We start from the raw sequence: 25,540 nt of genomic DNA on the forward strand, positions 1-25,540 counted from the left end.
TTGCAGTGTCTGGTCTACTTAAAGTCTCCATGAAATCCAAATCAATTTAAGTTTGTCTTGTCTTGTGCTATACATCTCCTATTAGCCAGTATGTGGAGCAGCAATGACAAAAAAAGTTGTTTTGTAGGTTACTTGTATTTTAGTGTGGCGTGTATTACTGTAATAAAGCATCCAATGAAAAGCTTTCTCAATTTTTATGACTCGGCCGGAGCAGAGTGTTCCTGCGCTCTGGCTGGGCCTCACTGATTACTGTACAAAAACATTAGCTTTATCACTTGCACAGAAACGCAATTTTATTCACTGTTTTGGGTGAAAGGGGACCATATTTTATGAAGAAAATATTTTCTGGTTTTCCCTCTAATGTCCTACGGCTGCTCTGCCTCAACTCTCTGTGATCTACGGAATTTCCTGATGGACAGATTTTCATTGGAGCTAAATTAACTTCTAACTGCTGCTAACAGGAGCTGCCATTATCTAGTTAGCTCAATTAGCCGTGCAGCTAGTGGTCATTTTAGATGACTCTGCCTGGACCGGGAGCTCGGAGCACAGGGGATTTTTAATTTTTAAAATAAAGCAGCACTCTACTTTCTGTTTCATGGGAACTTTAAGGCACCTATGTGTAAAATGTTAAAATGTTAGACTTTGCTGACTCCAACTTTAAGTACCTGAAAAGACACTCTGGTGGACTGCAATGCACGCCACAACTCAACAAGGCTAAAACATTTCATAGAACTAAGGGGAAATGCGCAATCGGGTGATAATCTGTGGGTTTCCAAAAATATAAGTTAGAGCATCTTTGATATAAAACACTTAGATCTGCTGACTCGCAGAGGGTTGTTTCCTAATCAAAGCAACACCTTATCATGGATATTCCATTAAATCTGCATACAGTACATGAACTTATCAAGTATCATAATGTTGCCATGTGACTAATGTATTTGCTGATCCATTACTAAATAAGAGATCTGGTAATGATATAGCAAAATGTCACTGTTACAGTGTAAATTTTCACTGAGGGAAAAGAAAAATGATTTACTCTTTCCTCTACAAGCTGAATACCACTTCTATTAATCATTCCATTATGTTTTTGGCTGAAACATAAGCAAAGACTGACGGACATTCCCTCTACGGAGAGGCCGCCTCAGCTCCCTGGCCAACACTGGCTGTCTTTCACACAAGTCTGTGGTTTGCTCTAGACCTTTTCAGATCAACTAAATGAACTTCTTGGCACACTTAAACACTGTGTGCACTGTACTGCAATTATAATAAACAGAACAGCGGATCAAGTTGACTTTGTTCTTTGGAAATATACTAATACCAACAACATGAACACGCCTGCCTTTCAACCGCCAACGTTTCGCACATCAAGGACTGTTCTGACTGCTTTATATACAAATGATTTAGCACAAAGGTATATTACAGCAGAGGAAGCATGTGGATGGACATGATGTAACTCACCCTGCGTAGACACACAAAGCAGACACATGTGGCAGGCAGATGCACACATACATGCACAGATAACACATGGCCTTACCGTTCAAGGGCCTCTTTGACTAGTTCTTTTGCACTAGAGTGTGTGGTCGCCAGGACGCTCTTATAGTGAGCTCCCTCACAGATTTCATTTCCAAAGATCTTCAGGATTCCTGGAGCGGTTATCTGATTGGACAGCTCAGATGGGTCGTCCGCATTTAAAGCATCTACAGAGATCACTGCATGACAACAAAGGAAAGAAGTTTTGATGCTGGCTCTCAGTTGTGGTTCATTAGCACTGATGGCAGCCATACATTTACCACAAGGCCAGTAGGAAAGACAATCAATGTACAACAAAGCTACTTACATAACATATACACTAAAACTCGCAGTGAAGGAAATGATAGAATAGGTTCGCTGATGGATAGCAGTTGAACAAGTTCTGCATTTCCATTATTACTGTAATTTAAAACCACATTTAAAACCTTTTTAAATTTAATTCTTTTTGTTCCCATGTTCCCATGAAAATGTACGAAATAGTAAAATAATGGTTAGAATTACTGTACAGTTATACAATTGGAACATACACACACACTTTCATAAAGCTGATAATCAAGCACAGGCTGAGATATCCTTGCTTTTAAGGATAGGATAGTTGAAGCTCCAGAAAAGCTGGATCCTACGTTTCCCATAATGCAATCTATAAGCATCTTTTTGTTAGACCCTCCCTGCATGTTAAAACACCATGTTGTTCAAGCTCCTTGTCCCCATTTAGCAGTGTAGACTTTTTGTTATAAATTTTTAGTCTCTACATCCATGTGGAGATAACCCTGATGACATCATCGGGGTTACTGTCTCAGACTTTAGACAGCTCTACCAGAGCTACAGAAGACATTATACAACACAGCGTGACTAAATGATTTATGAATTTTACACTTCTACACGTAGCTCCAGCAACCTTAGATCGATTTCCTCCAATGACAACAAATTCCCAGGACAGACATGCAGGGGGAAATGTAGAGACATTGTGACGTACTGCTTCCCTTCCTGGCTTGGACGGACAGTGAGGACCTGATGCCTGCTGTCAGCGCCATGGAGCCTGAGTTGGAAGCGGGGCCGCGGAGGAAGACACCTGAGAGGCGGTTGGTATGGCGGCGGATGCGGCTCTTGCTGGGGTGCCTGACGGCCACACCCTCGGCTGATCTGCCGGTGGATGAACTGCCAGTGGATGAGGCGGATCTGATGAACAGAGAATAAAAATGGGTCCTTGAGGAAAGTCCATGATCCAAACCCATCCTGAAGAAGTGACCTTGAGCAAGACAGTGAAGGGCAGTAGGAGAGGTAGGAGGGTTCCCAATAGTGACCAACAGAGTTTCTCACCATCACGTTAAAGGAGGGATGGGGGAAGGAGAGATATACGGTTCAAAAAGGAGAGGAAGTAAGTAAGTTAATTGTGTAAAAGAGGAAAAAAACAGAAGACAGAAGAACAGAATCAAGAACTACAAAAGAGCAAAGGATAAAGTAAAGTGAATGACACAGTACAGTAGAGAAAATATAATGGTGACAAGAAAAAAGGAAATATTTAGTAGGAAATAAGCATGAGTAGCAGAAAATGTGGAGAAAATGCATGCATTTAGATAATATTTAAGGATTTCACAAAATTCTATCACCATGCTACAATGCACTATGATACATACGCGTCTGTCCCCAGCACAATGCCGTCCAGTCTCCTTCACCATGCCTCCATCAGCTCCCTCAGTACATTAATGAAATAATGAAGTGTTGTTTTACCTCTGACAAAGCCTGTAAGCTTCTTATCACTGTGGTTCAAAGGTTCTCTGCAGTTACGCCACCACTTGGATGAAAAATATTTCTGACTAATAATATTAGTGAAAACTGGTTGAAGTCTGTGGTGGAGCGACAGAAAGTGCGGTGATGGAATACCATGGCACGTGAGCAGATTGTCCATGGCTTAGTAGTGTTAATACATCACACAGCTTACTGGAAGTACTTCATGGTGTTTTATAGTTGAAAAACAAATGCATTATTCAAATAGCTATACACAGTTTCAAATGTAGCTACTTTAATGAGTTTAGTGTTTAGATTTTTTCCTTTCCTCTGTATTCCATCAAATCATTGTATTTAACCTAAGCCTCATTTTTAACAAATTAAAGCACAAGTCTCCCACTTAACTTCAAAATAGATGAGAATATGTATTTCTCAGTTCATTTTGAGAGCATAAGAAGACTAACACATTCTCTATGAACGAAGAAAGTGGCAAAAAAGACTACAGTCATCACAACTCTCAGAGAATTCATTTGTACACAGTGTAAAACATGCTTTTGTTCAACCAGTCATTCATACTCACTGCTGAGAGCCATCACTTGTCTTCCTTCCCAGCTTGACAAAGCGTCTCTTTGGAGCAGCTGCAGGTAAAGTCGGTGGTCTTGGAGGGAGAGAACCCAAATCCTCAGAAGAAAAATGCATGTGATTCATTCCTGTTTCAATCTTCTCGGGTAATCCTGCACGAGTTTGCAATTCGAAATCAAGACAGAGGCTTCCTATCTACTGTCCCGTCCCACCAGCCTGTGATGCATACAGACTGATTTACTTCATTCTCAGGATGTTTCACCCTGGACAAGCGGCGCAAAGCCATTCTGCTGCTGCTTCATTTTACGCACTACGGAACAGACGTTGCAGATGTTTCCAGCCGTCATCCAGCTGTTGGAACTGCCGGGACCGGGCTGTTCAATCCAACGGCGATGGGTTAGGTTACTTCACGCTGTTTCTGGAACGCTGACACATCCGGTGAGTGAAATATGACTGATAACCGGTCGGTAAGTGGACTCACCTGAACACTGTCTATTTAGTCCGCGTGCTGGAGGAGGAGGCAGCTTGTTTCAAATTCAGAGGGAACACGCTCTCCAGATGTGCGTCTACAGCGCAAACGCTTGGAGATGCCAAGTGCACACACCCGCCTACCCCATAGGCCTACTAAAACTTTCAAAATAAAATCCTCACAATCGAAGATTTTCATTTGAATTTTATACCCTGTAATATAATATTTCGAGTGTGCTGCTGTTGTTGAGGAATCATTTTGGATAGAATTTGTAGAGTTTGTATAGCTCTAGTCAACTCAGTTGCATATCAGATCACGGTAGAAAAACGGTTGTCCTGCGCACCATGAGCCGAATGAACCAACGGACCCAACATTGCTGCGTTCATGACCCCATCTTCTGGCTGCGCATCACAACGGAGCTATGTGGTCACATACGGCCTACTTCACCGTGTGTAGACCATTTTTATTGCTCCTTGCAATACTACTAACAAAGCTGCAACATTACAGCTCCTCTATAACCTAACATCATTACTATAAAACGCCACTGCAATCTACTATTAGGCTACAAATACTATAATGTTAATACCAGAAGTGAGTAACGAAGTACGTTTTTTCAGGTGAGTGGGACTTTTCCTTCCATTTAATTGGTGCCTGCATAAACAGGAATTTAAGAAAGGTTTCACAAATATACAATAAACTCTTAATATAAACTACACTACAGTAAGGGGAAGTAGGCTACTGTTAGTGTTGAAATGTAAGGGACATTTTACTGCTGGTAAAGGTGGACTGACAAGAGACATAGAAAAATTTGAAGGTCAAATTTAAAATGGATCCTGACCTTTATTCCCTAATATAGGCCAAAACACTGAATCCTACATTTCCCATGATGCAAACAACAGCAACTTTTGTTAAACCTTCCCTGCCTGGTAAATGCCAGTGTCCATCAAATTCTACAAGAGTTCTCTCAAGAATGAACTGACTTGTAAACTGAATTTGATGAATAAAGTTGGTTGTTGAGGACTTTAGTGGAGTCCTTTTTTATTATACTTACTTAGGTAATACCAATCTTTTTTATCCAAATCCCTGTATTACGATACACCCGCTGCTACCAGGCTTACCAATGTTAACCTTGATAACTTGCACGGCTGCTGCTTACTACTAAAACTTATTTGAGTGTTTATGACAATAAAAAAACACAATCACGATCCTAATGCCATCTGCATGTCTGTCACAGTTATTCCCAGTTGACCACTAGATGGTGTGCTCAGCTCTGGAAACACCATTACCAGGTTACCAGTTCACAGGAGATGATCTGTTTACATGCTGTCATTGTTTACAGGAACATCAATGAAAATTTGGGATAGTAATCAATCGCAGTATTAATAGAGTAGCAACAATATTCATTATGTCCTACTTACAAAGGCAGTGTTTTGTATCTTCCTCAAGGATTCCCAGGGTTTTGTTGACTTATAACTTCAAATCATACTTTTTTTGGTAACACAACTTATGTTGTATATAAATGCAGCTTTGGGTATCCTGTATAAATCAAACATCAACCAGAGAGCCAGAGGGAAATCCCTCCTGGCCTGAATGGAGAGATAAATGGGCTTACAGGTCCTTGGGAGGAGCTGCTCTATATAGGCTTTACTTGTATAGCATGACACTGCTGATACCTGAGGACTTGTGACAGCTCCTGCAGTGTAAATACAACAGAGGGCTTCCCTCACATGTCATGGTAGGTTCACACTCTGCAGGTCCTCTGCCAGGTGCCTTCATTTACCTGCACTGCATCAGAGAGGATATCCGACTAATCATGGACACAGAAGCGTCTTCCTATGGGCCAAGGTCAGCTCTTCTTGGAACATAGGGAGAGAACAGAAGGGCTTAACGTCTGGTAATCAAATCCCCTGTTGGAAGGGAGTAACACCTGTAGCAGGAGGGCTGGAGACTAAACCTTTACAGCCCATAGAGTAGGAATGCCGGAGGAAAATTGAAGTCAGTGTAGCCTAGGTTAGCTAAACAGAACAACTCTAAAAATGTCTTTCCTAAACACTAGGTTCCCTCTCTCCACTGCTTTCTCCCCAATAACAGCAGACTAAACACATCAGTTATTTTGCATTACAAACCAAAAACAATTCTCTGTAGTAGTGCTCTGCGAGACCTTGGTATTTGAAGCTATATCTGATGTTTTTGTCAAAACTGATGGATCACATAAACCGCCACCACAACTCAAAGATTACTGAGAACTTTAAAGCTCAGTATCTCAGAACTCTTTATCTCAGGCAGATATAATATTTTTCAATTCTAAGGGCACACAAGTACAGCTGAAACAGAAGGATTCAATAACTCTTAGTGTGCATCCTTTATAATGTGTTTTAGATAATCATTAAAAAGAGACTTCATTTAAAAAGAGATGCATATTTTGGAGTTGCACGGTAAGGGTGTATCATATTGTGCTTTCACCAGTGTACCTGTATGGCACTAGGATTTAAAAGGGCATTTCACACTTGACAGTGGGCTCAAAATTATCTAGTTTCTAGCATGCTTTCACTCAACCACATCTGAAGACCTAAGTGCTAGCTGTGTCAAACGACTCCACAAGGCTGGGTGAAAATCCTGCCGTCAGAGAAAGGAGCGTGACGCACTAATCGTTCAAATAAAGGGATAACAGCAAACCCACTTTGACAATCCTTCCTGAAAGACATTCAAAGGGCTAAATTCTACTCCAGAGCATGGTCCATTGGTTTTCTCTGAGCGTCGTCTGCAATCCCTGATGAGGAAAAGTTGAAATAACTACTGCGATCAAGGTTGAGGTGATCCTTGGGGGGACACCTGCCCTCTGCATTTGACCCATCCTAACTGTTTAGAAAGAGCCAGTAACCACAGGGCTACCAAAAGCCAGTGCCTCTGAACAGAGACATGCATCTCATTGTAAAAAGTAACACAAAACAAGAGAGAGTCTGGCCTCTGATTTCTTACAGTTACCCCGACCTGGGGCTTCCTGCAAGCCTTTTTTTTAATAAATGCTGATGTGAAATAAAATTAAGCAAGCCGAGGACTTTCTGCAGCCACAGTTCTGTTTTTACTTATAAATACTTTTCCTGGTTTGCCTGTAAGTGATCTGATACAAGAGTGTGATTCATTGTATCCTCGGTGGGTTATTAAATTTTGGCGAAATGAGGTCTAAGGTCATAGATAGATAGTATATTAGCTGTTGTGGTTTTGAGGTGCATAAAAAATTATAATAATTATTCATAAAATTTGTGATTTAGAGGGAAACATTCCTTGACTCATATGTGGCTGGAATTGCATGTTGTAACTGCTGAGGTATCTTCCTTCCTTGTGGATTATCTTTGGCCCAGGAAGCAAATCCCCAAGATTTATTACAGGAGCCAGCTGAAACAGTGTGAAAATTGCACATTAGTGCTGCCGAGCTGGTCATACGCTCACAGTGTCAAACCGTTTTCCACACAGGGTGACGAGCACACACCCTGCACCGTCTTGAGTTTAGTGACTCTAAACTGCTTTACTCACTCATACAAACATAATCAGGCCCAACAAGCAAGTCTTAGATACCGTGCAGTCCCATGGTGCCTTGCTGGGTGTATATCAACTGCTCCACATTTATTCCCAGGAGAGAAGGTGCAGCTGTACAGACCAGAGCTCCCCTTATCTATGATTGACAAGTCATTACTATGGCGACCTGTCAATCAGGCTAGAGTGACTAGTCTTAAATACAATCTATGGGTGTAAATAATAAAATGTATGATGGCTGCTACAGTTTCAGTGTGCTGGTATTTTGCACACTGGCTCACTGTCAGTGGGACACTTTTTCATACTATAAAAAGTCTAAATATCTGCTGTGAAAAATCAACAACTGTTTGTTGTAAATTTGTTTGTCTTGTGTATACTTTGGTATGTACAGTACATGTGTCCAAATATAATACTACAAAATATATATACTGTAGTATAATATCTGCAAGTGTCTGTACAGTAAAAAGTAGCAGGAACTTTTAGTCCCAGGAACTAATTTTCAAGGAACTAAAAGGTCCCTTCAGCCCATGTGCGTGTTTGCTGTATGTTCTTAATCTAATGTATGCCATACGGACAGGCATCATTATTTAGTAACTTCCCTATCCATGTGCAAAATGGATATATGTAAACATCAGATTTGTTGGGAATATAATAAAAAACAATATGCTTGACTACTAAAAACAGAATGGGGCACCAACTGAATACTACAAATTTACTCTAATCAGTTAATTAGTCAATTAAAGGGGTACTCCAATTTTACGCGAGGAATTCAGTTCTCAGCATGTGAAAACAGCATGATGTCTTCTGTGGCTGTGTAGGAGCTTTTCAAAGTATGGAAAAAAATAACCCTGGTGAAGCCATTGGGGTCATCTCGGCTAGGGCTTGAGACTTAAAATGTTTAACATTATGGGAAATGTAGGATCCAGTGTTTCTGGAGCTTGACCGATATTAGGGACTTTAAGTCACAATATCTCAGCATCTGCTACTTCAAGTTAGATCTTTCAGTTTTCTCTCGCAACCTCCCAAACATTATGGAAGAGCTAATAATAAATTACTGGTGAACACAATGTCATGATGACGTATTCAGGTATAGAGGTATGAAGGTAGCCTAGAGGCGGAAACTCCAGGGTCTGAGTGTGTGTGTGTGTGTGTGTGTGTGTGTGTGTGTGGCTTATGTGTCCTGAAACTCTGGCTTTCTATTGTCCTTATTTGGTTCAAGGAAATCGCACAATGGATTTGCCTTGTCAGCTCTGTGACACACATTCACCTTGTTGTGCATATTTTCACGGGGGGGGGGCTTCCAAGACAAGTTTACTTGTATAGCACATTTCAACAACAAGGTAATTCAAAGTGCTTTACATAAAACATAAAAGCAACAGTGCAGTGTACAATCAGGGTTAAACGTTGTGTGTGTGTGTTTAAATGGAAAATAAAAACAGGCTGAGGGGTTGAGCAAATAATTGAGTTACAATTATTTCGAAAAGAGAATAAACAGAGAAGTACACTTAATCTACTCCCTCTAGCTAGTCTGTACTCAGGTCCATAGAAATCTTTGGGTCCACTGAAACTCCAAAAACCCTCGGACACTACAGAGAAACCAAACACAATTATAATGACATCTGTGTGAGGACATGAAACGCTGGCGAAACAAACAGAATACTTAACCTCACCTCACCTCTCAACCCTGACTCGACCCTGACGATATGACTCAGCAACAAAGCACGAGTATGAGATCTTGTTGCCGAGTCATGTTTTTTCATGTGTATTTGTAAGCGAGAGTGAGCGAGAGTGAGGCGGGGCCTACGAAGCTGACGCCCCGCCCTTTGTCGTCGCGACAACCTCGCAAGAAATACTTCTTCGCCTCCGCCGGTGACTTTTCTTTCTCATCTCTCTGCAGAGCGGAAGGAGCGGAGCGTTTCCTGTCGCAGGTCGGTGGACTCGCACACCGAGGCTCCTCCGCAACGCATACCTGTCTGTGTGGCATGTGACAGCCAGCGAGCGTCTTTTTACGCGAAAGGAATAGGGAAGCTGGTCGGCAAGAAAGGGCTCGACCTGTAGAGGGGATACAGAGATCTCTGGTGGTTCCCGGTCTCCCGCCGCGACGGAGATGAAGCGGCTGTGCGGACCAGAGCTGCCCTTCTGGGTGAGTGAGTTCGCTGCGTTTCCGTCACCCGTCGCCGGTGTCAGCTCCGGTGGTTTACTGTACTCCAATGGCCTTGTGTAACATACTACGCGTACTACCTGACAAGGGCAGCCATGTATAAGTAACGCAAGTAACGGCCATAGCTAACGTTGATTATAAATAACCCACTTAATAGCATTTGCTGTGTTAACAAGCTCCCAATTAATGTCATGTTGAATTACGTGCTTTCGTTTAGTGTATAAAGAAGGACACGGTGCTTTTCTTTCCTCCGGGAAGAACACTGTATGTAATGAATGTTATTGTAGTAACGTTAGGCATTTTATGATGGACCTCCGTCAAGATAATAGCTATAAAGTTATCTCAGAGTCAGTATACAGGAACTACGTCCCAGAAGGAATATCAAAGTGAAAGCGCAGTAAAGATAAAAAATACCTTAGTGAAGGAAGTATCTAATGGATTGCCTATTACAGAAACTATAGCCCCACTGGGAATAATTCTGTATGGTGATAAAATCACAAACCAACAACACCCCATATTAATAGTATAACATTACGTATAATGAATATTAATAGTAGATAGGAAACACTTTAGACCAGGGGTTTCCAAAGTGGGAGGTGGGCCTCCCCCCAGGGAGCCTCAGTGAATGGAAGTGAGACCATATTACTTTACTTAATGCATTAGTTATCAAAAGGAGATCAGATAGAATAGCCTACATGTGTGATAGTTCAGTCATACAGTTGTTTTTAGGAACTGTTTTCCCCCCATCAGAGTCTGAAACTAACTAACTAACCTTAAGACAGACCGTTTTTAAAAACTATTTGGTGCAATCAGAAGTTATGTCAAACAGCAATATTAGGCTTTTTGGCTCAAATGTTGAGTGTCTATGGGATCAAATTTTATAATCATGATCCCATAAGCATCCAGGAATTGAGCGAAACTTACCAAGTAAACTAAAGATGTTGTGGTGGTTTCCTAAGCTTTGTCTGAGGGGAGGCCCGCAGTTCCAGACTATAGTCCTGTAGGATAAGGTCACTACTCAGTAGTTCCACAAACACAGTAAATCCCAATGGGAATATTATGAAAACATCCTGTTTCTTCTACCTCTTAGTTTTCCACAGTAGCAGTCACTACACCTTGACTACCTGGGTGATGAGGTGACTTGGGTCATGCTTGGTTGGAAATACTTTGGTACAAGGATACAAACATTGCAACTGCTGTTCTGCTGTCTTGCTATTTCAGTTTCAATATCAGTGAGTTTCATATCGATTTTACTATCATAGAGGAACCAGAAAATACTCACACATGAGGATCTGAAATCACATAATCTGGACATTGTTTCTTAAAAAATTACTCAAAAGGCTTAATCGATGATCAAAATAGTTGAATAGTGAACTAATCAATGAATCAGCTGATCATCGCAGCTCTAATTCCTACAACCATAAAAAACATAACAGGAGCTCCTAAGTGCACACATATATTGATCTGTTTTATCTTGAACATCCTAATTTTGACAACGTAAATCCTGCCTTGAGAGGTCACTGATAACAAACACATTTGCATCGTTGCGACTATGGGGAAGTCTGTTTGTAGGACTGTTGCTGTGGTAAATCACTGTTCCCCAAAAAAAGGCTGGGTAAGAAAATATGAAATGTGTAATTGTTGTGATTGTTTTTTTTATTGTGCCATTTTAGTGCATAATAATAATAATATATAATAATATTTTGCATAATAAAATTGAATAATTTACAAGCTTAATTTTTTGCTTTAACATTGGAAATGAGCGTGGAACATATGCAGCAATATTCAGCATGTTCAATGTTCACATCCTGGAGCAGCAACAACAAAGCACGCCCAGCCTCTAACTCTAGACTTGTTTGTATATCATGTGTCCGCAGCAGCTTCACAGTAAAGGCTCTCTTACGGTGCTTCCTTTCTTCATGCCCTATTGCTTTTGACTATTTCTTGGAGTTTGGAAAGCTTATATGAATCTTAGTCATTTTGATATTGCAGTAGTTTGAAATGTAGAATACTTGTTGTGAAAGTTCGTACTGCAATGGTGACAAAATGTTGAGAAGCCAGCTATATTATCAAGTATTGATTAGCAAATGTAGGCTAGAGCATTACACAAGTAAAAAAGTGCATTTTGTTTAAAGCCTGTTTTCCGGTAGCTGCTGTAAATCACCTTAGTACTGTATTCTCTGTCCTCAAACTGGCCTCCATTGGTCTCGCAGCCTGCATTAGATCCAGGGCTGGTGTTCACAGGTAGGCTGCTGAGCCCGTTTACGTTGCTCGCTCACCCAGCACCGGTTCTGGTGCTCATTCCTGGCCCTGCTCTCTGGCAGCATTACCTTCTGGGTTCCCCGCCCCACAAACACCAACACTCCTCGGTACTCTGAGCTCCTATTCTGGGCAGAGTCTGCTAATAGGGGCACTAACTAGAGTTAGTAGCAGTGTGCCATCACTTCCTTGTTACTAGAGAAAATGTCCATGTTTCAACAATCCCCTGATACTACAACTCGCAAATAGAGTTTGAGTTTTGTAAAATTTAGTGTGACTAACCCGACGAAGACTCTTCTCATTGATTTAACGGTTTTGTCGGCTATGTGCAGCCGTGGGGGAAGCTGTGTTTGCTTCTATGCCGTTAAGTCGCCCCCATGTTTGAGCTGTCTGTGTTGTAGCTATTGATGTGAGGTCTGTGTGACATGAGGGAAGTTGGGAAGCCTTTCGTACACACTTCCAAGAAGCTTCGAGGCACTTTGTTGTTTCAAAAAGGGTTAAGACTGTGCAGCTGATTTTTGGTCTGGCTGGATATTACAGGGATATTCCTTGTTTACGAGGCCGTCTGAGGTGACCTAAACTAGTTGCTGTTCTTTGCATCCACTTCAAACAAACTGGGGCAAGTTGTAATCCCCCAGCACTCAACAGTGCATGCTCAGTGCGAGTCAGGTTAAGACCTGGCCAAGAACTTTATTTGCAATCTTATTGTTTGCAAAATGCATCAGCGTAACCTGCTGATAGCTCAAACATTTTTACTATTATTAGTAAAATCAGTGCTCAAATTGGTCATTGCTTTGTCGGTAAACATGTTAATAAGTTTTCAAGCGATAATCTTAACATGCTGATATAACTGTCTGTGAAGGTACTCAGTCATTCAGGTCATAGTTATCCACTTGCCCTTGATTTTAACCTTTTCTTGAATACGCTGATATAACTGTTGCTACAAATGGATCCTTTTCACATGTATACATCACCATCACAAGATCAAGATACAAAACAAGCCTTCTTTGATCTAATTCAGATCTTTTTGATTTTAACACAAAGCTTTGATCACATATTGTGAGACAAGAACTTAAAAGTTAAAAGTCCTGAATTTGGATTAGGCAGTATCAAAGTGACAGTGGGGGGGTCTTTTTATGGTACTGTGGCTGTAATAAATCAGTGTTTCTGACACCGTGGCAAGGTGATGAAGAGAAAACGGGCAGTGTGTAAATGTTATGATGGTGGTACCACTTTCTAATTGTTTGTGCTGCAAGTATAACACAGTAATACTAGTTCTTGTGTAACAAAATCAAAGTATATTCCATCCTATTTTTTTAAACTTATCAGAAACCAGATTATTGATGAATGTGACCAGCTCCACACCAGATGGTAACAGTTCACCCATAAGCAACAATATTATGTATAATATATATGCACATCTCCTGTTCTGATGTACCAACAGTAAGCACCTTCAGTCACTAACTCATCACTTTATTGTGCTGTATTGTATATCACGCATGTAGCTGCTTCACAGTAAAACCTTTTCTGTGATTTTTTTTTTTGCATTTTGCTTCATGCTGTATTGCTCTATGTGAAAATCCAGACTGCAATTGTAATAGAGTGTCGTGCAGCCCTATCATCAAGTGTTGATAGTAAATGTGCGTATTATTTTTGAAATAGTGTCAGGTTAAAGGTTGAAAGAGTGTGTGCATTGGTAGTGCAGATGCATTTGTTGTACAGGGTGGGTTAATGTGTCACTCATTAGAGCCAAGCTGTGTCGTGGATACGTGCAAATTTCGGAGCATGTAGATTTGCTGAGAAGTGATTGGCATGTGGGAAATGTTTTGCATGTTGTGTGAGATGTGTTCCCTGTCCGACTATCTGACTGTGAAAGTCCCGAATACTGAAATTGAAATTCTTTCTTGACTTTGCAAACAGCAGTTTGTAAAACAATCTCAACACAAGGCCCATTAGCGACAGTTTTTGGGGGGGCTTACGATCGTATCACACAATCTTTCTCTTACAAATGATGAGGGCGCCACCTCTGTCACATTTGGTCCCGCCTCCAGCTCTTGATAAAACTCTGACAGTGTCTTCATGGTAAACGCTATTTTTTTAGCCATTTGTGCAGGAGGTGCACATTAGGACATTACGCTGACGTGGTGACGAGGTATCATAATCAGCTCAGTGCACCAGGAACGACGCTGCCAAAACTTCCAGAGAGGAAGGAAAGAGCTGTCTGTTTGACTTTGGCTGGACGGCAAAAATAATCGCTAACGAAAACAAACATGCTTTTCCCACCTGTTAAATGTTTTAAAATAGTTTTATTAAAAATACCCTCTGTGTTTGTGAACCCTGCTCTATATGTGTGAAAACCCTGTGCGATACTGTTGAAAGCTCCAGGGGTCTCATTTATAAACGGTGCGTATGTACAAAACAGGGCTGGAAACGTGCGTACGTCGCTTCCCAAGTTGTGATCTAAAAACAAACAAACTCGACGGGAGAATGCGCGGTCCTCCATGCAAACTCTGAACCATGTGTACGCACATAAAGAGGAGAAATGAGAAACGGCGAATCACATGGCGGAAGGATGAAACTGTTTGAAATGAACAGGCCTACTAGTGTGTTAAATAAATCAAAATATTACCTCTGAGTATTGTAGGCGTAAAGCCTTCCTGAATAAATAAACACCCCTTGATTGACTTTCCCTGAAGTGTGCAAAAAAATAACACACAATTTAAGATCATTTGCAGCGCACACAAAAAGATCCAGATTTAGGATAATAAACACAAACAGAGTTCTATTTCTGCAAAAGAACGCCTCAAATATGTTGGACAGTTTAATCAGGAATCATAATTAATACTTGCATGCAGTGCAATTTCTCATAAATAAGGTGAACAGGAGGACAAATTACATTTAAATTGATGCCGTTTTCAATGCATCAGTCGAGCAAATACGAGTGCATAGTTTCATGTAACCTATTGTTATCACATTTGTTGCCTTAAAGGGGTGGAGCTCCGGTGCCCCCTTTCCTCCGGTGCACAAGCGTTGCGTGAAAGTGCGTTTTTTACACACCAAACAACATGCTTCAGTTTCACCAAAACAAAGGTCAGTGTCACACTGTGTTAAATTAATAATTTTGTAGCTTTTCAGTCAGAATTTGCCTCCTTTTCTTCCTGCAGTCAGAAAGTATTAATATTAATGAGGGGCGTTTCACTGACCATTCAAAGGCAGCTATGGGCGTTTGAAAGGTTGGACATGGAGCTCCCTCACATGAGCCACATTTCAAGTTGATTGTGATTTATAAAGGGAACTTGCTTACAACTGTGGGTGTGCACGGTTTTATAAGTCATACGCCATTTTTAGCTTTTGGGCACACATACAGTTTTAGTGAGGATTCTGTGCACAATTTTATAAATGAGACCTCAGGACTTTTTGGTGAAATAGCAAAGCTGAAGCAATGTTGGTTCAAACATACCAGCATGTAATAATTATTAAACTATCGTCACCCTAAATTATGTGAACTCTGCCCAGGACACACACACGTGAAGAATGTGTGGAATGTAGTGCACACATGAACTGATCGAAAGCTTATTTATCAGCAGCAGTGTACCAACAGGCCAGTCTGTCAGCAGCAGCTTGGATTCCAGTTGTGTGTTGAGGGGAAGCCGTTGCAGGAGGAGCAGAGTTTACCTTGAATGCACTGTGTTAGAAACTATTAGGTGTTCCATAAGTCTGCTATAGTTTATGTCTTCATTACTTAGGGTTTGAGTGCTGTACAGTAGAGCTGAAGTGAAATATAAAAACTGAAAAAGAAGAAGTTGTAATTGAAGAAGTCAGAGTCATGATGACAGGGGACATTTGGTGGGAAAGTTTTAATGCTTCCCAGCCGGTGTGCATTTGTTAAGGTGTTATCTTTAACTGATATAGTGTAGTGTAGAGGTGATACTGCGGCTGAAGGGTCAGAGCCGTTCCACACTGGGAATAAACAATCTGACTTATTATTGACTTTATTTCTAAATATCCCATTAAATGGGGCTATATGTAGTTTTTTAAGGTAATCACTTTAACATAATCACCTTTTTATTGCCTAAGTGTGAACGGGTTGTAACCTCACATGCTTTCTTGATTCCCTTGGAACAGCCTCTATTTTGTGTCTATGTGAAGAAATTGGGTTGGATTTTCTGCATGTGTGCTCTTGAGCCTCTTCTTAGTGATTCTGAGCCATACACACAGCGACAACACTGCAGCTAATGAAATGGAGCCCGGTAACACCAATAAAGACCGGCTCCCAGCACAACACATACTCCAGCACAAACTCCACGTAACAAACATCTTTAATGTGATGAAGCCCGTCAGGCCAAATGAGGATCGCACCGTCGTCGGGCGGAAGCACAACATGAGAAAGGAGTCATGGAGAGACCTCAGCTTTGTTTTGGATATAAAAAAAAAAACGACCCAGAGTTGGCTTTCAACCTAACGCTGACCAGTTGCTAATGTTAACCGTTGCAAAATACTAATGTATCGTTTGCCACATTACTTCACAGCTAACGCGATCCATATTATCATCCTGTAGTATGTCAAAATGTTGATTTTAGCCTGCAAGAAATGATGTAACGGTACAAAGCAAATGTGGAGCAGTTTGTTTATACTAGCCTAAAGAGATGCAAAGCAGGAGCAGCCAGCTAGATTAGCAAGGATTGTGCATTGTTTGCTTTGTAACGTTCAGTTTAGATTTATTCTTGTTTTACCAATACTCAGGTAAAGAGTTTCCTCGCTGGTCTCAGTCGCCATAACTTAATAATGCAACATAACGGAGCAGGACCACAAGACAGTGGAAGACCCATTCACTACACTAACTTTATTTATTACGGTCTAACTGTAATCCTAAAGTGTGGCAACAATCTCATTTATAATCAGTCTAGCCCACTAACCGTTTTCGTTATCATCCAGTAAATTATAGCTATGCTGACACTGCTGAGCCTCTCTTGTGAAACATACATAACGCCAACGTATCATGTCAGCTAAATGCAGTCAATATAGCCTTATCAATTAACGAGCATGGATTACTTAAACGTCAAGCTGATAAAAGATATTACTGTAACGTTGCAGTGGAAGTTTACCTGAGTTTCCAGCATTTTGTGCGATGCCGTGTCTTGTTTGCTCATTAGTTGGAGCACAAGCACACTCAAATGTAGTGGTTGCATCCAGCTTTTCTTTAACTAACTTTGAACCGGCTAAATGGGGAGACAGGGGGCTGTCAACAGCATCCATTTAGCTGATGTCTGATATCTTGTGTCTGTAATTGTCAGTGGTGAGTTGTTTATTAGTAATATCAATTCCAATATTATTTGACTATTATTCTGTGTACAGTTTTCACAGAACCGCTTACTGTCTTCTTGGATGGAGCAGTAGTTAACCCTCGGAAAAGGAACAATCAGTGTTGTCAGATTTGACTGACTGCACTATTAAATTTCAATTAAATAATTTCCCCCCATATGATAATATTATGTTAAATGTTAAGAGTCACGTATAAGATGTAAACATCCACAATTCTTTCCTCACAGAGCTATGACCAGATAATAATTTGAACAGGGGAAAAAAAGTCAAGTTTTGCGACACTGAACAACCCTCCCCAAACCGCCCAATCTTAGCCTGTTTGATCCCGTGCCATCTAATCCTGGCTCAAACACTTCATCAGCATGCTTGTAACATTTTATATTATCATAGATCCAGTGTCTACTTCCTGAACTGAAAGACTGCTAACCCAGCAGAAAGTCAGGAGGTGAGAGTTGTGAAATTCTCTCATTGGCAGGGATCTTACAGCCATGTGACAAAAAACCTGCTGCTGTATGTAAACTACCTGATGTCAGACTGGCAAAGTACCATCCTGCTGTTCAAACACGTAATTTAGATTTGTAGAATCTTGTGTGTGTAGTTCTTTCATATTATCCATATCCTGCAGCAGGCTGGTGTCTGATTTATTACCCTAATAGTCTGCACAGTCTCAGTCACTTCCTGTGTGTTCTGCAACATTTTTTGTGGTTTTCATTTCCAAGTACGGCAGAAAATTCCCCCTCAATCATAACCTTTTGTCCACAACGAATAGGAATGTCTAGACTATAATCCACATTTAAGCAACACGGTAGTGTCCAGTAAACTATGACAAACACAAATCCCTGAATAACTTCACTAATGTTTTCCATGCGTACATGGCCAGCAGCAATTCCTGTCCTCCTGCAGTTTGTCGTCAGCCTTCTATTCATACCATTCCACAGCTTTTCAGTGTAACGGAGAACAGATGGACAGCCTGCTCCAATTTATTTTCTTTAACCTGTAAGTACACTAGAAAGCATAAGAATCTGTCATCCCCACACCTTTTGTTTGTTTTTTTTTAAAGATCTCCCTTGTTCCATTAAAGGCTTTCAGCGCTCTGATAAGTAGTAAACCACATGTGATTAAAGTCTTACACCACATCCATGATATGTGCTGTAATTTACTACAAAATGAGACTATGGTAAAACAATTTAGTTGAGAAAATTGTAATAATATGAGCTGTAAGGATGGACTTCTTTGCTATGATATTAAGAAAATTAAAAACAACAACCAGGCTAGCTGTTTCCTTGTTGAATTGCTTTGGTCAAAAAGACAACTCGGGAGAAAGTACCCTTTTGCTATCTAGCTGTGTGCAACACGAGACTGTCAGGATTTTGGAGGTTTGTTCCTCTTCTAACAGATTTCAGGCTCACCGTTTTATGATCTGCTTCCCTAAAGCCTTCTCAAAGCTGTGACATGGTACTGGTAATGCAAACTGAGCACTTCCTGCTGCTGCTGCTGCTGCTACTGCTGCTTCACATTAAATTAGATTAGATCAAAGACCACATTTACAGCCATCTCTGGAGGATTGGCTAGCATCCGAAATAAAAAGTATTTTGATATATCATAATACTAAAAAAAAGTATTATGATATATCATAACAAATCATAATTTGGTAATTCATTTGATTCAGTGCTAATATAATTGATACTGTCTGAAGGGGAGCTAAACCGATTGGGGAGAGCTACTGCATATGTGTAGTTGTAGAAAGCCTTTTGTGGCTCCAGAGGCAGCTGTGTGAAGTCTGATAAGTAACCTCAAGTGACGAGTCAGAGTCAGTTGGGTCTAAAGACTACTAAAAAACAAAAAACAATCCTGGTATGGAGTTAGAAAGAAGTGAGATTATCAGACCTCTGTAGCTCGCTCCTCAACTCTTCTGGAGACTGGAGGCTGGATGTAAGCAAAGTGGTGAGGGGCAAGGAGCGTGTGTGCTTCTGCTCTCTTGAGGCAGAGAGGCCAGCTATCTTAGCCTTAGTTTTTGTAAAAATTTGGCGTTCCACCAAAAAATCGAAATACGCCTGCTAACTTAAGCAGTGTTGGACTCAACAGTTTAAACTAACCAGTTCACCCAACCACACCCCGCTGCTGAAAAAAGTATTAATTTTAATAACTGTCGGCAGGTATGATCAAAAATGTTAAGAAGAAGCTCTGTCTGTGATTTACCAAATAGTCTGTGACCTGGCGCCAGCTTGATGGCAGTGACTTTACCACTAATACTGTCTAAGTCAACTATCTGCTATTATGACCACTTATGGTTTAGGTCTATATCATTCAGGGACATGACAAGAAAAGGTTTACTGTAGACATTTTCCAGGAAATCTCTGCTGGCAATGTGATAAGTTTATTTTGGGGAGCTGGCTTGTGTAACATCTTGAATACGAGACACATTTGAGTACAATCTGAAATTCCTAGGTGGAGAACATGCATGTCTTTTGTGTTTTATGATCGTGATCACAATCACAACATCATGTCACTGACAAGGCACAGACAAACAGGGTCAGAGAATGAAATGAATAGTTGCACACACTGTAGGTCATCTTAAAGCTCAGGCCACATAAGTAACTAGCTTGGGAATAACAGGAATCTGCAAGCTCATGTTTCATTTGCTTTGCCAGTACATTTGTCAAATAATTTGATTTCAGTAAGGTCTTAGGCTTCCAACGATTTTGAAAACAAGATAACTGAGATAAAACGATTATTGTGCCGCATTCTGTTTCGCAATGATGCTCTTGTTTTGTCTTGTGTTATAAATCCAGCATTCTATTTCTTATTTCACCATTTGAATTCTACTTCATTCTCCTCCTTATTTAAGTCTCTCCCTTCAGTTTTCTTTCCTCACACACCTACACTTCTGCAAACACAGCGGCGTGCCCCGCCTCTTTCTGTCTCTCGCTTCTCTGGCCTCCGCTGCTCAGATATTGACCATTCTTTTTTTCATTTGTCTCCTATAAATTGCTGGAGTACTCCTTTAACTTTAACAATTAACATTTTAGTCTAGTTTGCATCAACACTGATTCGGATCATTATTTCTGATGTAACTTTGCTTAGCTTTAGATCCCCATGGCTCTGAAACCATCCTGTGCTATGCAACAATCCCACATAGTGATTAGACTCACAAGGGAGAAACATGTCAGACCTGTAATGTAGTTGATTGGGTTCAGACTCCCTGTTCTTTTAGTGTACGTTTTTCACCCTGATGAGTAATGTAATCTGCCTGTCCACGTCTCTGCTGGCTGGCTGTAATCGCTAAGCGCCTCACCCTTTTCATCTCACCTTTTGCTGAAGTTTCAGGTTTCAAGTGTAGTGATAACTGCTTTGAAAGTCTGTGAAATGGAATAAAGGCCAGACATTATGCATGTAGTAAGAGTTGCTGTGTGTTAAGAGTAGCTTTTCTTTTCTGTTTTAGGATCAGTAGAAGTCTGTTTTGTTGTGAAATTATGGTAATTTATGCTGCCTTTATACAACTGCTAGTTGTCCTTTAATAGCTTGCCTTTGATTCTTTTCTAACAGTCAGCTCTTGAATATTAAGATTTATAATGATGATGAAATATATGAAACTCAAACACATTTTATATTATTTAGGCCACAGCTGTGATAATGTAGTTTCTGCAATAACTACGTTCTTTCATAGCAGTCAAAGACAAATCATATTTTTTCTTTTCAGAGCACAAAAGAGCTAATATATGCTGATAATTGTCCTATATGCTTACATGATAGTTCGATTTGAAAAGTGAGCCACCATAGAAAAAGCTGATTAAACAACTACCACACCAATTGTATACATTTAGTGCCTTTGTCACCAAGATAAGAAATAGCGTGACGTGTCATAGCAAGTAAAAGCTCTCTGTCTGGTATGGTCAGTCATTAAACATGATATTTGCCCACTGCCTTTTCCCCAGTGTGCAGTCGAGTTATCTGAATGCTTTTAAATGTGAAATTTACCTTTCTTCTGTTCCATGCTGAATGAGAAAGGGATGTTTTACATGCAGCATGAACACAGATGATGTGTTGTTTGCATGAGGGAAGGGGAAGTGCTGGAATAGAGGACATATAGTTGTTGTGCTGTGCACAAATTTGCATTGCAAACTCTGCAGGAGGCATTACTTCTGACAAATTTAGCAAAAGCAAAAGCCGGTAATAACAATGGAGCATGAGAGTGTTCTATTTGGCTTCAGTGTTGTGTCTCAGGTTAAACTATTTCATTTTTTGGCTATTTTGAGAATAGCTAGAATCAGCAGCCGGTTAGCTTAATTTAACATAAAAACTGTAAACGGGAAGAAACAGCTAGCCTGACTCTGTCCAACGCTAAGCTAACGAGTGATTATTTTCATTATTGATTGATCCACCAGATTAACTATTTAGTCTCTAAAACATCAGAAACCAGTGAATAATGCCCATCACAGTATCCTAGAGCAAAAAGAAGTCACGGCACCCGGCCAAAAAGTAATACTTCACGTAACCTCGCCATAAAACCACCAATTATTATCTTCTCATCTAACACTTGGCAAGAAAGTAAGTGCATTTCCCAAGTGTCAAACTATTCCTTTGAAGTTAAAAACTAAAGTTCCAGTTTCAAATAATAAAATTACTATTTTAGAGACTTTATTATTTGCTCCTGATTTAAGTCAGACACCTTTTGCACAATGTAAGTCTCTTCTTTATCACTTGGGTTAGCAAGTAGTAAGTGGAGTAAGCCTTTTTCTCCTTATACCTATACATAACTTTTAAATAGTAAAGCTTCACTTGGAAGCATAGACACCACAGTCTTGCTGAAATGGAAAAAGACAATTGAATGGCAATATGTTTAATGTTTATTCTATTTTCTGTTGTGGTAAAGACTGAAAATGTTCTGGGTGTATGACAGACATGGGGAAAATATCTAGCAGATTTTTTAAAGACTCAAAATTGAAAAGATCACACATTTATTTGAAAAAATAATTTTTTAGCTTTATCTCATGGTCTGTTTAATCTTTGCTGTCACAAAAGGGAATGAAACCACCAGTTGAACCCTCTGCCTGTGTGTGTAGGAGTTCTGAGGTAGAGAGCTGCCCTCCACACCACGCTACACACACACCAACATGGGCAACTACCCATCACCTTCTCAACACCACAACACTTAGCCGCACACTCACGCCTCAGCAGATGGGTGTGGTGATGTATGGAGAGTGGCTGAAGGCTGACAGCTGTGTTTATCTTGGTTCCATCTGTGGGTGGGCCTTGAAATGTTTGTCCAGGGGAGCACGATAACCGCTGGTTCAAGGCTGCATCTCACTATGATTCATGTTTACTTTACCTTTCGTCTCCGGATATCCTCTGGGTCGGTCTATGTATTATTGCTCAGTAGCAAAATAAATTAATCACACTGTTTTCACACAGTGTCATGGAAAAGTTTAAACATTAACATATCGTCACGCTTGGAGCTCATCTGACCGTTTTTTTGGCCAATGGCCAATGAACATGCTTTCAGATCCCTGCATGCTTTGGTTTATATTTTCAAGAGTGTGGAAGCAATAGAAGTGGCCTAAATCTATTAAAGTACATAAGTTAGAGTACCAAGTTAAGCGTGGTATCAGTTTTTAACAGTGTGAGTTGCAGGTGTAATTTCCATAGTGACCACAGTGGTAACAACTTAAAAGGGTCTGGTCACCCAAATAAAAATACAACATATTCTCCTAATAACCCCTGCTCCTCTGTGTTCTCCGTTGTGTACAGCACTCCTCCGTCTGGAATATTAAATGGCCGCTGGTTTGCTGTGTTATAATATGATTAAACAAAAATAATGTTAGAATAATACCTATGTAAGCACAGTAGTGGCTGAGACGATGATGATGATTTAAAAGTTGGATTTTGAGGTCCGTTTTTCAAGACACGGCCACAAACAAATTGTTACATAGTAAACCCGGGGCTCTGTCTAGTACAGCAGCTGCGGCAACGAAGTTTGCCCCAATTAATTTTCTATGGGACACAAGTGATTCGCTTGTCAAGGCACTGTAGACAATGATACACATTGGAACACCTGCACACATATTCATTTTGATGTAAATCCCACACTCACATTAGCTCTCCGTATTGACACATATTATCGGCTAGCTACTATGCCTTGACTGATACTTCTGTTTATGGTGCGCCCGACGTGTGCTGTAGATGTCAGCCATCCTCACGTGCCGCAAAAAATTAAAAAGACAGAAGTAGCTAAGAAAACAAAAGAGGCCAGAAAAAGACACATAGCCTCATATTGACACTTTCAGAATGTCACATTTCTCATCCACTTTAGTTTTCAGGGCTGGAAGCAAATCATTTGGTTATCACAGCATTGCAAAATTACATTTAAAATACTCATACAGCATATTCTGTTGTCATCACCAAAGGCAAATAAAAAATTACAGATCTTTTAAATTTGGGTGTATAGACCCTTTAACTTTCACAGGTGTGAATTTGTAAAGACAAGCTGTTTCTCATTAGTATGTGAATTGATGTCATTTTTCTCTCTTAAGGCTGTGGTCTTTCATTTGATTAATTTAGTAAGAACACTGTATGTTCTTCAGTGAGTCACGTGTACTCAGTCCTGTGCCTCAGTCTGTGCTGTAGTCTTTGAACCTGACTTTAGTTTAATAGACCACACTTAACAATCCCTGCTGAATAAATATATAATGTGCTTGAGACTGCTGTGGCTCTGACCTTAACGTGCTTCTTCAAGGTTGCTTGTAAAGCTGGTAATCTTGGAAATTCTTGCACTGAGGGTGTCAAGCCAAGCTTCTAAAATGTGAAGAACTGGATTTCACGTCATCTTTTCTGTGCTCTGACCACAGGGATAGGAAAATGTTCTCAAAGTGTTTACATATTTCAGGAAAGCATCTGACCTGATGAAGTGGTGATGGTGTGTTTGTGTGGGTGGTGAAGGAGTGGTAATGCATGTGTGAACGCGTGTTCTGCTGGTCAGTGGGAAGGTCCAGATAGCACCGTTTACGGTTGTTTGGCAGGAGATACAGGTCTGTAAGCTAATGTGCCGTTCCCTATGTTGTGTGTCTCTGCAGGTAGCCAATCAGACGCTCCACACAGATCAGCCTGACCTCCCAGAGTGTTTCCAGCTCTCTGTCCTGTCATGGCTGCCGTGCATCTACCTTTGGGCTGCCTGCCCCATCTACCTCTTTTATCTCAAGAGGAACAACAGAGGCTACATCATGATGTCCATTATGAACAGATTCAAAACGGTGAGAGGAGACTTCATTGTATATTTGATCACAGTGTACTCCAAAGCAAGGTTAGACCAACACATCTAGTCACTCAGTGCTGTCCACTTCTGTTATACTACAGTTGGTTGATCAGTACTTTTTTGGTTATCTCCAAGGCCATTAGTTATACTTTCAAAGTTGAATTCTTTTTTCACTTTTTTCACTTTTTATGCAAAGAAATGATAATGCTGCTGCAGCTGGAACAATGAGCTGTAAACTTCAATTTCCTTAGTGTGTGTGGAGCACTTTATATGATATATTGTTTATGTTTGTCTTATGATGCAACAGACCGTAGCACTGTGCCCAAGACAAACTTCCCCTCTGGGACAATAAAGTATAGTCTGTAGCCACAGAACCAGTTTCCAACAAGCATATATTATGAAATTCAAGACACTCCAAAGGCAGTCTGTCATAGTATCGTGATATTTGCCATGGCAATACTGTATCGATACACGGACGCCGAGTATCGGTATTTTAGTATATAAATTGCAGATGGGAGTTTTAACTTTTTGGTAATAGAATGATAAAATCTATTGCTTTTTTAGTCCACTAGAAAACAGAAAACAGATAACAGGACCATATAGAGGACTGAAAAAGTGATATGAACAAACAGAGAAATGTATCTTTTTAGATAAACAGATGTTGACAAAGTTTGACTTTAGGGACCTAATTGGAAGTTGGAAAAAG

General features: G+C 40.4%; 2 protein-coding genes across 9 annotated transcripts in view; one reads left to right on the forward strand and one right to left on the reverse strand.

Annotated features, from left to right (window-relative positions):
• Positions 1 to 9,163, reverse strand: part of si:ch211-176g6.2 (ras-associating and dilute domain-containing protein) — a 30,858-nt gene extending 21,695 nt beyond the window's left edge. The window contains 3 exon segments of the mRNA XM_038735421.1: positions 1,535 to 1,709; positions 2,507 to 2,709; positions 3,839 to 9,163. Of these exon segments, the coding sequence (XP_038591349.1) occupies positions 1,535 to 1,709; positions 2,507 to 2,709; positions 3,839 to 3,966 (506 nt within the window). The 5' untranslated portion in view covers positions 3,967 to 9,163.
• A 492-nt stretch (positions 9,164 to 9,655) lies between these two features.
• abcc3 (ATP-binding cassette, sub-family C (CFTR/MRP), member 3) overlaps positions 9,656 to 25,540 on the forward strand; it is a 53,996-nt gene continuing 38,111 nt past the window's right edge. For 3 of the 8 annotated variants that reach the window (XM_038735425.1, XM_038735427.1, XM_038735428.1), the window contains exons 1-2: positions 9,656 to 9,986; positions 24,656 to 24,832. In XM_038735425.1, coding sequence (XP_038591353.1) covers positions 9,951 to 9,986; positions 24,656 to 24,832 — 213 coding nt within the window. In that variant the 5' untranslated portion in view covers positions 9,656 to 9,950. The remainder of the gene's footprint in view (positions 9,987 to 24,655; positions 24,833 to 25,540) is intronic. The other 5 variants (XR_005446996.1, XM_038735426.1, XM_038735424.1 and 2 more) reach the window with 3 other exon arrangements.

The sequence above is a fragment of the Micropterus salmoides genome, unplaced genomic scaffold (assembly GCF_014851395.1).
Source record: "Micropterus salmoides isolate LMB-PRFRI ecotype aquatic unplaced genomic scaffold, ASM1485139v1 Ms_hic_scaffold_21, whole genome shotgun sequence".
In the NCBI taxonomy this organism is placed as follows: Eukaryota; Metazoa; Chordata; class Actinopteri; order Centrarchiformes; family Centrarchidae; genus Micropterus; species Micropterus salmoides.